The 15091-nt window shown below is 41.8% G+C and overlaps 2 protein-coding genes across 4 annotated transcripts; both read right to left on the reverse strand.

The window, feature by feature from the left end:
* Window positions 1-325: 325 nt before the first annotated feature.
* LOC125549342 lies at window positions 326-8560 on the reverse strand. 3 transcript variants are annotated; one of them, XM_048712795.1, is made up of 17 exons: window positions 5900-8560; window positions 5533-5660; window positions 4935-5062; window positions 4740-4803; window positions 4473-4562; window positions 4306-4377; window positions 4165-4203; window positions 4014-4061; window positions 3775-3911; window positions 3517-3669; window positions 3289-3435; window positions 3112-3147; window positions 2875-3024; window positions 2211-2633; window positions 2021-2113; window positions 993-1913; window positions 326-906 (listed from the first exon to the last, which is right to left on the reverse strand). In XM_048712795.1, exons 11-17 carry the CDS (start codon window positions 3398-3400, stop codon window positions 326-328), a joined length of 2316 nt encoding a protein of 771 aa, XP_048568752.1. In that variant the 5' UTR covers window positions 3401-3435; window positions 3517-3669; window positions 3775-3911; window positions 4014-4061; window positions 4165-4203; window positions 4306-4377; window positions 4473-4562; window positions 4740-4803; window positions 4935-5062; window positions 5533-5660; window positions 5900-8560. The 3 variants fall into 3 exon arrangements, with proteins under 3 accessions (XP_048568752.1, XP_048568739.1, XP_048568746.1); XM_048712782.1 differs by having other exon boundaries at window positions 3112-3219; XM_048712789.1 differs by lacking the exons at window positions 4740-4803; window positions 4935-5062 and having other exon boundaries at window positions 3112-3219.
* A 188-nt stretch (window positions 8561-8748) lies between these two features.
* Window positions 8749-11767, reverse strand: LOC125549367 (pyridoxal phosphate homeostasis protein-like). The gene is made up of 7 exons (XM_048712804.1): window positions 11418-11767; window positions 10547-10613; window positions 10001-10047; window positions 9597-9684; window positions 9228-9361; window positions 9053-9151; window positions 8749-8958 (listed from the first exon to the last, which is right to left on the reverse strand). Exons 1-7 carry the CDS (start codon window positions 11637-11639, stop codon window positions 8884-8886), a joined length of 732 nt encoding a protein of 243 aa, XP_048568761.1. The 5' UTR covers window positions 11640-11767; the 3' UTR covers window positions 8749-8883.
* Between the last annotated feature and the right edge of the window lie 3324 nt (window positions 11768-15091).

The raw sequence follows: 15091 nt of genomic DNA on the forward strand, positions 1-15091 counted from the left end.
AGGTATGGGTTATAAGGCACAACCCATCTGTTGTCCAGCATCTTCCCTCTGACCTTAGCACGTCTTCCATCGTCTCTCCGTCGATACACTGGGTATGAGTCCTTCCCCTGTGCTGTGTTCTCATTGAATGCCCGTGGATATCTGCACTTGCAACCGTTTTCTTGCATGCAAACATTCTTCGGGTTGAGAGCACCACATGGTCCGTGCATCATATGCTTTACCACCATTGCATACAATTCCGGATACTTATACTTGTCTGGGAGCTCCGCGGAAATGAGTCGGTCATACTGTTCCGGGACGATAAGCTTATATGTTGAGTCCATGATCAACAAAAAATGTGCGTGGGGAGGCCCCTTTTTTGGAACTCGACTACGTATACGTAAGCAACTACAACACCCAGGATATGCTTCTTGAACAACATGTACTTCATGTGCTCTAGTTTGCCATAGAACACACGAGCCACAATATCAGGTCGGTCTTGCGCCGTCTGACCAGGCAGCAACTCGTTTGTTATCTCGTCCCATTTAGGATTGCAAGTCATGGTGAGGAAGATGTCTGGCTTCCCGTATGTATGGACAATTGCCATGGCATCCATATGTCTCTTCTTCATGTCGCGGTCGCCACCAGGGTATGTACCAGGGAGCACTATTCTAACCCCAACAGCGCTTGCCCGTGTCTCCCCTGAAGTGATGGCATCAACCACACCTTTATACAAGTCAGCACGAATCTGCGTCTGGTTCTTCCTGTACCACCTCAATCGACAGCTCTCAATCTTAACGTACATGTCAACAGCCCATTGTTGCAGCAGTCGTGCTCCACAGAGTATGGGATTGAAGATTGCAGGCCGTGTCTGCAGCATATAACAGTAGTAGTCTCTGACGGAGACGCACAACCTGTTATTTCCCTCTGCACACGATAGTATATGATCAAAACAATGCTTACCTTTAGAAATAATTCATGTATTGAAACAAAAAGGTACACAGATGTCATACCTGCATCCTCATCATCATCTTGGACAAGTTGAGGATGTAGTACAGCCTCCCAAGGAACATTACGTTTAGGTAGTTTCGGATGCCAACCTAGTTCGCCCCTTGGATAGAATAGGGGATAAGACAACGGGTCATATGCTCCGGATGACACGCGTATGCTATGCCTTTCGTTGTTGTTACCATAAAGTGTTATCCTACGGTCAAACCTTTTTGCCAGTTCGCTGCCCTCAACCCAAATTGCAGCAACCTCAGATGACAAAGGTCTATTATATTTTCTTTGATCAAGCCTCTTATCGGTGTTTAGGTCTATCCTATAATCATCAAGGTTCCCCTTGTGTGCACCCAAACTCCTAAATTGCTGGGAGTAAGGGTTCTCTTTAAGTATGTCTACTAACTTCTTCACGACCTCTTGATCTAATTGATTTGTGGCCGCCTTACGATGGGTTATGGTTGGGTCGTCATCATAGAAGTACAACTGCAGATGTTCTGGACGTGAGCTAGGCCCGAACGAATGCACATTGTGATAGATGGTTCCGTGTACCCGGAATGTGTATACCCCAGACTTCATGTTCGTGTAGTTCTCATCAAGGCTGACGCCAAGGGTTGTGAAGGCGAAATGCCCATTGAAGAACCGTATGTTCTCACGAAAATGTCTGGAATCAGCATCCATGCTGGACCATAGCCTCATAAGCTCTGGGATTGGTTCCGGTTGTTTAAGCTTGATCTGTCCATTGCGACAGCAGAATCCGTCAGTCTCAGAAACAAACTTTATGGCCTTGCAGTGTTTGCAGTTTGTGTCGAGCTTCAGGATGTGGGTGTGGTCTGGTATGTTTGTGTACACACAGTCTAATGGATCAACCTCGCCAGATATAAAAGACGTCATGCTAGCTTCCTCGTCATCCTCGAATGCATCATTATCGGATCCTATAGGCATTCGTTGAAACATGATCATGAAAATAATATTGACATATATATATATATATACAACTACAATGAAGATCCTAGCCTTCCTAAAACAGACTTGACCATACCTTGGTCACGATACAAGTAGTACTCCTCATCCATCATTTCGGCTGGTGTCGGCTCATCGCCCATGATGGGCTCTGGGAACACATTGATGTCGTCTGCATTATAGTTGAACAGTCAGGGACAAAGACCTGATCCGGTCAGTATAAGGTTGCTGAGAAGTTGCATCAGAATAGAAGAAAATCGATTACATACCAGGGGTGCAAACACCGTAATTCGGCATGACCGGGGGAGGGTCGCCATCCGATGAACCATCGTCGGCAGCCCGAGAGAGGGGGATTGCGAGACTATCAGCTGTTGAGTTAGTAATGTCTGGACGAGGGAGTGCGAGAGATTCTTTGCACGGGGTATTTTTCCTTTTAGCATAACAGGCCTTCCTTTGAGCACTTGACTGCCCCTTCTCAATATCCGACCTGCTTTTGCGGCGCTGCACGCGCTTCCCTCGTATCTTTTCATTCAAATCATCTCTATCATCAACCGTTAGTTCCTCATTTTTCTTGTGATAAAATGCTCGGCTACGAGAGTTTCTCTGTATCCTCTTAGATCCCTCGTTGTCATGGGTAACACCGGAGGCGTCTAATGACGGAGGGGGTAATGTTGCATCATCGTGGAATGTGTCTGCATATTTAGGGATATCAGCTGTGGAATTTTTAAAATAATGTGTGCAAGCATCATTAGTGAGGCGGTAATATTGTAATTGGAAAATATTGTTTTAGTGAGAAATGAATACCAGAACATTCTTCTCGGACCCAACAATGATAAATTTGCATTAAGATCAAGCATATGACGCTAGGGTATTTGCATCGACTACATTAAGTTATGTTCTTAAACGCCGTGAATTAATAACATAAATATTTACCTGAATTATATAGCATCCGTAGATTTTCACTTGATTCTAACTTATCCTTTCTCCTCCGATAAGCTGCCCTCCTAAGTGCATTTATATGATCTCTTTTGCGATCTTCCTCGGTTACCAGACATGTTTCTTCAAGTATATTCTCGTCAATGTCTGGTGTCATTGAAACCATACTTTAAATGTAGAAAGTAAAATATAATATTCCCACATTGATGAATCCATTATTAACAAGTCAATTACCATTTTGATCATTGTCGTTAACCAGACCATATGTCTCTGTCGATGTAGCAGTATATGCTGAATCAGGATGCGATAATAATGTTGTATAGGCAGAGCTAGTTGCGTTGTCTGGTTGAACATGGTTAATAAATGTTACACAAAAATTAATTGGTAATGGTTAGAACACTTGATTCTTACCAGACAAATTAATGGCGTGGAGTTTATCTTCTTCAAGAGCAAGTTCTTTTTTCCTACGATAAGAAGCTCTCCTCAGGGCGTTTCTATGGGCTCTTTTGCGTTCTTCTTCCATTAGTGCAGCATTATCTTTTGTGACATTGAAGTCATCTGATTCAGAACGATGGGTTAGTATTATACGATGGTATACCAAGGGGAAGCCATGCATACAAATAGATAAACAATGACTACCTGATGTCACAAGCTTAGGTTGACGAACATTCGTGATATCACCTAGGGCACGACGTTGAACGATGTGGCCATCGACTTGTTGTATTTTCAAACCCTGTTTTTTGCTAATGCGATAAGTTTCCCGCCTCAAGGCTTTGTTAAGTTCCTTAGGGTCTACAACGCATATTAAACATACGGTAGTTAGTGAATAAAAACAGCCATTGCATATAGCAAAATACCTGAAAACATGTCCACAAGTTAAATGCCTTCACAAATTACCAGATTTCGACAAGCAGCGCTGTTGATCCTCTATTTGTAACACGACATCTTGGATTTTTTTATATCCTTAGCTGAAAGCATTTGTGTGTTGTCAGGTTCCTTTGATATATGACTTTGATTCCCGCATCTGATTTCGTCTGCAGCATGTCAAAAATATCAAACAGAAAGATGGTAATGCTTTTTCACAACATCTGTACATAAGGTCATATTCGATGTTAGACAAGCATCCGTGGGAGTACCTGATAGATTTGTCCCACCGTTGATATATTCGTCTGGAGGTTCACCCTCTGTAGAACACCAATATATGCAGCATAGGCACATGTTGTTAATGAAAATGACCAATAGTAGGGTGACTATCAAGAATTAGATGGTTGGAACCCAACAACGAACCATCATGAAGGTCTTTAATCCGTGGTGAACTTGTTCCACCTGTATAGTGATACCCAGTAAATAACAAAAAATCAATGAAATATACACTACAAAAATATGGTTATAACAATCTTGACATTTGTAATGAGGCTGAGAGAGTACCATATTCATCTAAACTAAAATCCAAAGCATTGGTATTCGGAGCTGTGAATGAATCCTCTTTATGCTCTCCATCTGTAGGATGACAACCAACATGAATATAAGGACAATGTTATAAACGTCGTACCTACATGGCAACATTCCCAACAATAGTCACACAAGCTCTATACCTGTAACAGTAGCTGAATTGTCCACACCAGTCTCCGCTATGGGTAAGATGCTTGCATTGTTATCTTCAACTATTGTACATCTTGTAAGGACTGAAAAGCATTATGCATTAATTATGTGAATACGAAAAGTGCACATAACTCATGCGTAGCAGATTATGATAGGTTAAAGCATGCCCGTAGATTTAACTTCAACAGTTATCACGCTATGAAAGCTTGCGAATGTTCGTTAACACATGTGTAGTAATTTCTCATAGAAATGCTGCACACCTGTAGAAACGTCCTCTTCTGGTAGCTGATCAACCGCCCTGCTTCTTGAATTACCCATGTGTACCTATGAAATTAATTGCTATACATCAATTAAATGCTGTATTGGCATAAGACCGTTGACTTTTTTCAGATGGCATAGACTGCTAGATTGTTTACTATTGCATGGAACCTATTAGATTAAAGTGTTATAACTACCTTATGTTTGTGTCACTTTTTGCATGTGATGCTGTTTCGAGGATGGAAAATGGAGATCCTCTGAACCTGTGAGATGCAAACTCGATGACACCGTCCCCGATGCCTGTTGCCACTTGATGATTCACCACCTGTGTGCACATACTGTCAAATAGTGATAAACAGGTATGGCTGTCAAATAGTGACAAACATTTCCCATTCAAAACGGTGGTTCATATGGGAGGATGACATTATTTCCCACTCTGAACGATTTTATTCATCCAGCCTGTACCTATTCATGCCAGCTTACAGTATATTCTCATTGCCTATACAGCAGTTAACTGATGTATAGCAATTAATTTCATAGGTACACATGGGTAATTCAAGAAGCAGGGCGGTTGATCAGCTACCAGAAGAGGACGTTTCTACAGGTATGCAGCATTTCCATGAGAAAGTACTACACATGTGTTAACGAACATTCGCAAGCTTTCATAGCGTGATAACTGTTGAAGTTAATTCTACGGGCATGCTTTAACCTATCATAATCTGCTACGCATGAGTTATGTGCACTTTTCGTATTCACATAATTATGTGCACTATTAGATTAAAGTGTTATAACTACCTTATGTTTGTGACACTTTTTGCATGTGATGCTGTTTCGAGGATGGAAAATGGAGATCCTCTGCAGTTGTGAGATGCAAACTCGATGACACCGTCACCGATGCCTGTTGCCACTTGATGATTCACCACCTGCAAGCATTTGGGGCTGTCAAATAGTGATAAACAGGTATGGCTGTCAATTAGTGACAAACATTTCCCATTCAAAACGGTGGTTCATATGGAAGGATGACATTATTTCCCACTCTGAACGATTTTGTTCATCCAGCATCTACCTGCACTCAATCATTTTCAACCATCTGACTATTTCCTGTTGGCATAGAAACCTTAACTTTTGCATGTCACCAATTAGAGTCAAGCCTCTTACCTACCTTATGTTTGTGTCAACTAACCTCCAGATGCTGCTGCTGATGACACCCCACCCTGGGGCCGGCACCAGGCCCAAACTCCTGTCAGTTATGTGCACGAAAACTGAGTTCCTTGCAATGAGATGATTCAATTTAGGGCTGATAAAATGAGAGCAAGAGGTATGGCACAGTTGAGGATGTTGAACCGAGATCACAATGCCAGTACGACCACGGAACCGATCAGAGATGCAGATTTGTAAGAGTAGTAGTTGTAAAGGTAGGAATATGTAAACGCCACACCTGACACCTGATTTTGCAATCGCCACTCCGGCGGCGACTGGATCCACGGAACCGATCAGAGATGCAGATTTGTAAGAGTAGTAATTGTAAAGGTAGGAATATGTATGCCACACCTGACACCTGATTTTGCAATCGCCACTCCGGCGGCGACTGGATCGCACGCATGTCCGCTGAAGAGCGACGGATCGGGGACGTGAGCCTGTCTTTGCACCCGGACGGCGTCGTCGCCGGGATAAGACTGCACGCTGTGAAAGAGACCTACGGTATGAGCGCTTGTGGCGGCGGACAAGGGTTTCAGGGTTTGTGACGGCGGCCAAGGGTTTGAGGGGCGGGGACGAATGACCGCGGCTCGCAATGGGATCGAGGTCAAGACGATCAGATCGATCAGCCCGTCATTTCGTAGGTTAACCGTGATTGATCGTTGTAGGGGTTTTTTCTAGCTGTGAACCGGCGCGGTTCAGAATGGGCGTAGTTGTATCTTGACGTTTTTTTTATTGGTTGGGAGGTAAGATGCGGGGGAACGGTGGAAAGCCGGAGGTGGGACGAAGTACCAAAAAAAACCAGGGAAGGTGGGACGAAAATTGACCGGCAGAGACTACCAACTGCTCCATTAGGAGTAGAGATAGTAAAAACAGAAATTCCATATTCACGGAAACGGAAAGTTCCATTTCCATGCATGTTCCACTGGAAAACATCGTTCCGTTTTTGTTTCCGTTTCCGCATAAAAAAATTCCATTTCCACTTTCGTTTTGCAAATTTCCGTTTCCGTTTTCATATTTCCTCTCCGTTTCCATTTTTCCTCCGGAAAAACGGAAAGTTTCCGCTCCATTTTCATCCCTACTCTCAGATAATTCTTTTCCTTTTTGCACACTTTCCCATCAATCTTCCTGTGACTGGAATGACAAGGCTTCATTGTACTACCTCCGTTTCAGTTTACAAGTCTTGCGCGTATATCTAGATTGCCAATTTTATCACCCTAATATAAACTATATAACATAAAAATTATACCTTTTGAAAGTAAAAACTCCAAAGTTTATGTTAGTATATTTTTTGTAATATATGACTTGTATTAGGTTGGTCAAATTATACCTTTTGTAATATATGAGAATTCCTCCTAAACTGATGAGAATTCCTCCTAAACCGCCAGTCAGCCGCAGGTTAAGATAGGGGTTTTATTTGATGAGCTTGTTCCCTACTGCAAGTCAGCAGCAGGCCCTGTAGTTTTAGTCGATAAATTTGAGCCGTACAATCTTTCATCTCGCGTCAATTAGAGATCTGTCAAACTAATATTTGTAATCGAAGAGTGAATTTCACTATTTATCATATCTGTCTTCATATCCATAATGTGTTGCTAGTCTGCAAAGATGATTCAGTGTCATTTTCCCCCCTTGTGATGAGACAAAAATCTGCCCAAGCAACACCAGCTACGGCAGAGGGGGAACATCGACTCTCGTCAACAGTTTCGTTTCTAAGCATAGAAGATTTCACTTAGTGGTGGGCCCGTCAACAAACATTTCACTTAGTGGTGGGCCCGTCAACAAACACTGCGGGCACCCTCTCCATCCCTAGCCCTGGCCTTGGGTTCAGAAAGTACAGGGTTGGGGCTTCAGGAAGTGTAACACTCGAGAGATCAAAGAGACCTCATGTGCACCTGCACCTGATGACCTTGTAGCACGTCGAACCTTATACACCTCCCGACTATTATGAAAGGGAAGGAATGGGATATTAGAAAATGGAAGGGAAGGAATGGGATATTAGAAAATGGAAGGGAAGGAATGGGATATTAGAAAATGGCTGTGAGAAAATGCTTTTCTCCCAAGTGTATGAATTCTCCGGGAACCATGAAATGCCAGTGACCATAGAGAAATAATAACAGATGTACATGATTTGCTAGACGAATTGCTACGCTAAAGCAAGCACGGGTAACAGTTGACTAAAAGATACGTCAAACGTTGCTAATCATAAAACTATTGTTGCTCTGGCAACTGCCACCTCCCGACTATTGTTGCCTTGGACTTGAGCGTCGGCGAGGCTCCCTCTACGCCTCCCCCCGCGGTGTCCATGGCCGGTGTCGCAGGGTGTTCGGCGAAATGGCCAAAGGTTACTTTTATCTCTTTTTCCTTGTCCTTTTCTTTTTTCTACAATGATATGAAAATATAGTTGAGATTCATATTTCATGCAAAAGGGGGTGTGAACTAGCAAAAGAAATTAAGTTTAGATGATCCGCTAGTTCACAGCCTCCTAATAAACAGAATTTTCTTGGGAGCCTCCCAATAAGTTGTTTTTGGGGGGTAAGTATTGGGAATGTGATAGAGATGCTCTGAAGTGGTTTGGTACCTTATGCAAAAGATGCGTTACAAAAAGAAGTTATATAATGATGGAAATCAAAGGATTTGTTCATTACTTTTAGGCTACCAAGAAACATCACGGACAAATACAATATCAGGATTTCTGGCTGATCACAAACGTCGACTGACATAAGGGATTTTAATGTGGACATTATTGGGAAGCTACTGATGAATCGGGAAGTTGGAATTCCAGTGCTCTCTGAATGTCTAATAATAGGAGACACATGACAAAACAATATCCTTATTTATGGCACTTGCGTAAAACATCGAAGTGTAAATATCGGTGGAAATAGATATTTATTTACCACCAATACTGCAGCTGTTAGATGCACGGTCTCACAATAAAACCCTGTAATTATCCTAGTTCTTCTTTGGGTATTCTCTTGCACCAAATATGGTTGATCCAACCCTGACATTTGTGCTGCCCATTTCAATCTGCATAAACGCACACAAAATAAAAGTACATGTCATTAGACATTATATTCAGTTTGTATATCTCTGAGTTATCTTCTTGTAACATGTTCCTTACCGCCTGCTCAAAATCAGCAGACATGCCCATTGACAGCTCGCACTGCTCTTCTGGTATTCCAAGTTCATCGCATACCTCCTTCCGGCAACTAGTCAATGCCTAAGCATTCAGCAAGCAGCACAAATTAGCCCTATGAAGCATATCAGTCCAATTAAGTTTGTGCTTCAGAATATACCTTGAAATTCTCTGGAGTTGAGGAGTAATCAAGCATTCCAATTGTCATCAAACCAGAAAATACAAGATTTGGGCAGCTTGACTTGACATGTTTTGCTAATCCCACACACCCTGAGGGATCTACTCCAAATTTTGCTGCAAAATAGTAACAGGGTCTGAGGACCACATATCTTCAGCCTAGCAATCCTCGGACAGGTATAATATGCCGTCATCTAGCAAAGCTCATTACTAACAAACACCTAACAGTAGCTACAAACAATGTGCTGCGTACCAGTGCTCAGAACTAAAGACACAGGTTCTCATATTGAGAAATTGCGTATCAAGCCAGCATGTTCACAACTGTATTAAAGAAGAGAACTAGAGTACCCACATTCTTCTCCACTTGTGTTAACTTGGACCAAGACCTTAAGAGGTTTTCTCCCCAAATCAGCTACCACCCGATCAAGACGATTTGCGATCTGAAAAAAGAAACAAATATTAGATTCAACCTCGTTGCAGATGCACAATCGAGAATCTGGTCTAGCAACAAGATGAATGGAGAGAGACAAGCTTTGCATTTTTATTGAGAGAAAAAAAACCCAGAAAGATGCCAACACATTTCAAGGCCTAGTGGCGCAATAAAATATTATTATGGAAAATACAATAAGAATAAAGCTAAGCCTGGAAAACATACTTTTTCTTGACTAGGCAAAAATATACCCTTAAGAAGGCAACATAAACTAGAACAAAATTGCAGTCGAATAAACCACAAGACAACATAAACTGTTCATATACCTTCTCGTCGTCTACGCTCTCAACCATGTCAAGACTTGGTACACCAGCTGTAGGTTAAGAAGAATAAAATTAGCTCAATAGTGAGCAATAAAGTAGAGAAGATATCAGGTATGAACTTGTGTACAGAAGTGAACACATATATTAAGTAAAATAGGAATATCTCTAACTTTTTATAGATGAAACATGAGCTCTGTCATTCATTAATGAAGAAACAGTTTACAAACAGAGATCGCACACCGCAATACGAAACGAAACCAGCCAATTATTCTAGAATAAAGTAACTAGTACTTAACCATCTCTTGAGCCAAGACACCAGACTCAAGCATTTGTCAACACCAAGCCACATTATTCTGTAAATACTCCTAATTTATTGCATTTGTTACCTATCTAAAACCTTATTTAGGACAAATCATACAGGGCAAGATAAAAATAAGTGGTGTGAGTAATATATAACTATTTAAGAGCGGCAAACCTAAGCAACTGAAAATCGAAAGTTAAGAAGACTTGTATCTGCCAGAATATCCAAACAAGAATGAAGACACTAACCTAGCAGGGCTTTGGCTTTGTTGCTCTGCAGGTTCCCAATGAAGTGCCACTCAATATCCTCTGGAAGCTGCAACAAGAAGAACACTTGCTCAGACAACTCAATGACTGAAAAGAATTAGGTCACTGATTTTACGGACTATGAAACATAGTTCTCAAGCCCTGCACTACCATGCAAGTATAGCAATTTAACTGTTTGGAATATTTCCGAAATCATTAAGAGTGGAAAACTTTCAATTGCTGGGAAAATATGGCCAAATCTTCGAATATTGGTTGGTTATATGAAGTAATGTCTGATGTTCGGCATACACCTCTATACGGGATATGTTTGTACCCTCTGGTGCGAACCAAGCTTCCTGCATAACATTGCCAGAAGATAGCGGGTGCGAACCAAGCTTCCTGCGTAACATTGACAGAGGATAGCAAACAAAGCGAACATGGACATTCGGATGGTCTTTATATATTTGGGGCCTATTTGAATCACAGGAATTTTGTAGGATTTCAATCCTTATAAATTCTCCTCCAAAGGTGGTTATTTGTTTTTTAGGACCATAAACCTTAGAATTTCTCCCACGGATCACATAGTACAGGATTCCAATAGAATATCTACATTGAATTTAACCAGTTGGCAAAATTCCTATTGCTCATCAATTCATATGTTTTCTGGCATGGCCTAATTCATCTGTGGTGTACAGGGCGTACGAATAATGAGCACCTATTGAAACCCCAGCTCAAATGCTAACTGAACATAGGTGATAACTCTGGAATGAAATCACTAAGCGACTTGTTCTCCATTCACGTTCCAAATCAGCAGTTCATTCACGCGGCCAGAAAGGGGGATAAAAATTTCGAGCTTCTCAGCTGGGGGTACAACCTGGGGGGCCTTGTCGATGAGCTCCTGGACGTAGTTCTCGCCGAAGCAGCGGTGGCCGGCGTCGTACACGCCGCGGATGACGCCCACGGGCTTCGTCTTGCTCACGGCCACCACGCGCACCGACTCCGGCGCGCGCCCCGCCCGCGCCGCCGCCTGCTGCGCGCGCGACAGCACCGACCGGAGCGCCGCGGCCGCGCCCTCCACCGCCGCCACGGACGCCATCGCCGGCGCCGCTGATCCGCCGCCCTCCTCCGTGGCCGCTGCCGCCGTCGCCGTGGTTGGTGGGAGCCGCCTATATGTGTTACAGTCGTGTGTGGCTCCTCGTGTGGTTAACCTTTTTTCCCCTGATCTATTTTTGAGGAAATGAGAGCTCCAGGTTGGAATTCTGGACGGTTCGCTCATTTCTTTTTCTTTTTCGTTTTGAAATAAATACCTACCAATTTAATATACAAGTGTCTCGTATTTTTCCACCGTTGCATGTATCACTGGATTGTCCGTAAGAAAATGGTGTAACTCTAGGTGCTTAGCAGATGCTGGGCTAAGCTTAAAAGTCAATTTTAATTAGTTCATTTAAACTGTACCCATTTGTACTGCGAATGATACAGTTTGAGATGCGAGGACACAGAAAACTGATTTGCCCATCAGCAGTTCATGTTTTTGACACGAATATTCATTGAACAAATTCTATAAACTAACACCCATAGTTCCAAAACTCAAAATTATTATTCATCACAAAAGACTCCCAGATTCGTAACAAATACTTCCAAACGTCTTACATTATAGGACGGAGGGAGTAGTATTCACGGGCATAAATCTTTATTTGAATACTTCGATATCTAACAACCACATTATGTTCTACTAGTTCTTTTCAGCAGTAGATTATGAGAATGTGTACACGGAATCACTTGTGTGCAGAATCCCCGAGAAGCTACAGTCCGATTCTTTCGACAAACCTTCCATTCCATACAACACGGAGATGCGCACTGATCATGCATTCATGCTTACTCATATACAACATCCGAACATGAGCTCATGTTAACCCCAGGGTGAAAACAAGTTAGATATTCCCACACTAATCAGAAAAAAACCAGGAAACTCACACATCAATTTAGCAGAAGAAAAGTACTACCTTCGTCTCAAATTATAAGACGTTTTGTTAGGCTATTTTAGCCTACCAAAACATCTGATAATTTGGAACAAAGGAAGTAATTATTTAAGAATCAAGGCACTGGAGATAATGGTGGACTAATTACTGCGCATAACATACTACATGACCATATGATTACATATATCTATGGTCGCTTTGTTAAAAGGAATAAAAGATCATCATCTACCATATCAACAAAAGTATTCTCTCTATTCCAGAACATAAGGTTTTTTTAAGTCAAACTTTTCTATATTTGACCAAGTTTTTCGAATAAAATGTCGATATCCCAAATTAACATCATTAGACCCATCATTAAATATTTTCTCATATTTTATTTATTTGGTATTGTAGGTTCTGTAAACTTGGTCAGACATAGACAGGTTTGACTTCTAAAAAACTTAACACACATTATCTTTTGGAACAGAGGAGTAATAAAAAAACAAAAATGCCCTAGAATAAAATCATATCAATGATGTAATTTCAAAATATCACGGTTATTGACCACACCCAGGCATGCATGAGCATGATACTAGATGACAAGCCAATATGGCCAGTTCTTGAGGAGGTCGTTTGCAACTCTAACTGGCAAAGTAATAGTATGATCGATCTTCAGGTCACAAATGGCAGATGGTACGGAGAGATGGAGATAGTTTATTTTCTTTGGGACTAAAAGTGGACATAGATAAATCCGAATCCCATAGTCAATTTACGCCCAGTGCTTACTTGGGATTTACATAAGACTCGACAGTAAGGACGGTCTGTGCAATGGTGCATAAAAGCACAATAACACCAGCCAACGCTGCGACAACCAACCATGGATTGCTCAAATGGTTGTGCCTCAGCCACGCAACCCACCTGTGCAGACGGTTTTGATAATATGCCTCCAGGGCTAAACACATGTGATTTAGGTAATAGTTCCCATAGAAATCGAAGACAACACCTTTTGTCAGCCTGGTAAAGAGCTGCGATACATCTCTGTCGCTGCGCATATGATGTGCGATGACCCCCTTTCGAGCCAGCAGTGCTACATCATCTGGCATGCTCATCAGCTTAGCCAGGAAGATAATGTAAGCAGTCACATCATTTCCGACTTGCGGACATGTTTGCTCTAGTGCAATGAAGTTTCTGAAAAGGACACTGGTTTGGTCATCCACAAACAAGAAGGGGAATTCCAGGATACCATTTCTGAGTTTTATATCCAGGAGTGAATGGGGATTATGCTCAGAATATGTTCTCCTCTTAAACTCAATGCCAGCTTCATGATACTGTGTTGCTCGGCGCCATCGATTAGGAAAATGGTCATCCTACGACGAACCTAAATGGCTGAGATAACCCTGTCCCAGCTGAAGGAACTGATGAATGTAGTGTTGCGCTGTGAGCTCCTTGTGCTCTTGCTCGTTAGAACTGGGTCTGAAATACATATGACACAGGTGAAGCAAATGATCAAAATCTATTGGGCGACTGGATTCTCGTATTGCTGTTGGATAGAATGGCAGGGTCATTTATATAAATCTAGCAACACCTGATTTACACGTTGGTGTCATCTTGTTTGAACTTACTACCTCATATATTGCCTCAACTATGAAAAAGGGAATTTGGTTCTCCAGCAAGAGTAGATCATGTATAACAAAGATATCATACCACTGTCCGATCTGTCTAGTGTTATCCTGATATACACATTGCTCTGTTTGATGGTCACTGATTTCCAAACATAACTCGATCTCAGGCACTGTATTTTCTTCTACTACAGTGTTTATTATGTCATTCTGGTTCCTGGTGTTTATTTGTTGAATATCAATTCTCTCTGTTAAGTTTGGCTGTCCAGAAGTCATTTCTTCCTCAACTATTTCGGCATGTGATGAACTAGCCGTGGCTCTTTGGGGTCCAGCACTTATAAATTCATTGAGTCCTCCGAGTGAAACAAGGACAAAACATCCATCAAGCAAGAGAGTCTGCAAGAACTTCCTCTTATTCATTTTAATATCCCCAGAATAACACATCCTTGCTCTTTTCTCTAGTCTGTTTATGATGGTCAAGTAATCTTTCAGACCCTTCTCACAGTTCAACTTAAGGATGTAGTCCAAGCGGTTCCATTTTTCACTCTCCATAGAAGAAAGTGCTGAAGATCCATTGTTATAAGGGCCAATTGACAACATTATTGGGTCATAAGAATTTCTATCTATCATACGAATGTGCGGATGTATTCTTGGTATCAAGCAGAATTCAGAACCACTGTCATAATCAATATGTGATGAAATACAGCTTATCAGCTCACTCTTCATTGAATTACCCAGTTCCTCTATCTCTACGTCAGGCATAATGTGCTCCACTTCGGCCATTTCTTGTCTTCAGCTACTGGGTCACATACGAAAGAAAAAGAACATCAGTGATGACACTTGTGGCCCAATAAAAAACTCTAGCACAGGGGTTTGTGTGCTGATAATCATAATTGAAAGGCTCTCAACTCCATTATCTGAAACAAGAGTAGTTTGAAGGAAAAATTGACTAAAATAACGTCTATGACAAC

This window comes from Triticum urartu, chromosome 1, assembly GCF_003073215.2.
Source record: "Triticum urartu cultivar G1812 chromosome 1, Tu2.1, whole genome shotgun sequence".
NCBI lineage: Eukaryota > Viridiplantae > Streptophyta > Magnoliopsida > Poales > Poaceae > Triticum > Triticum urartu.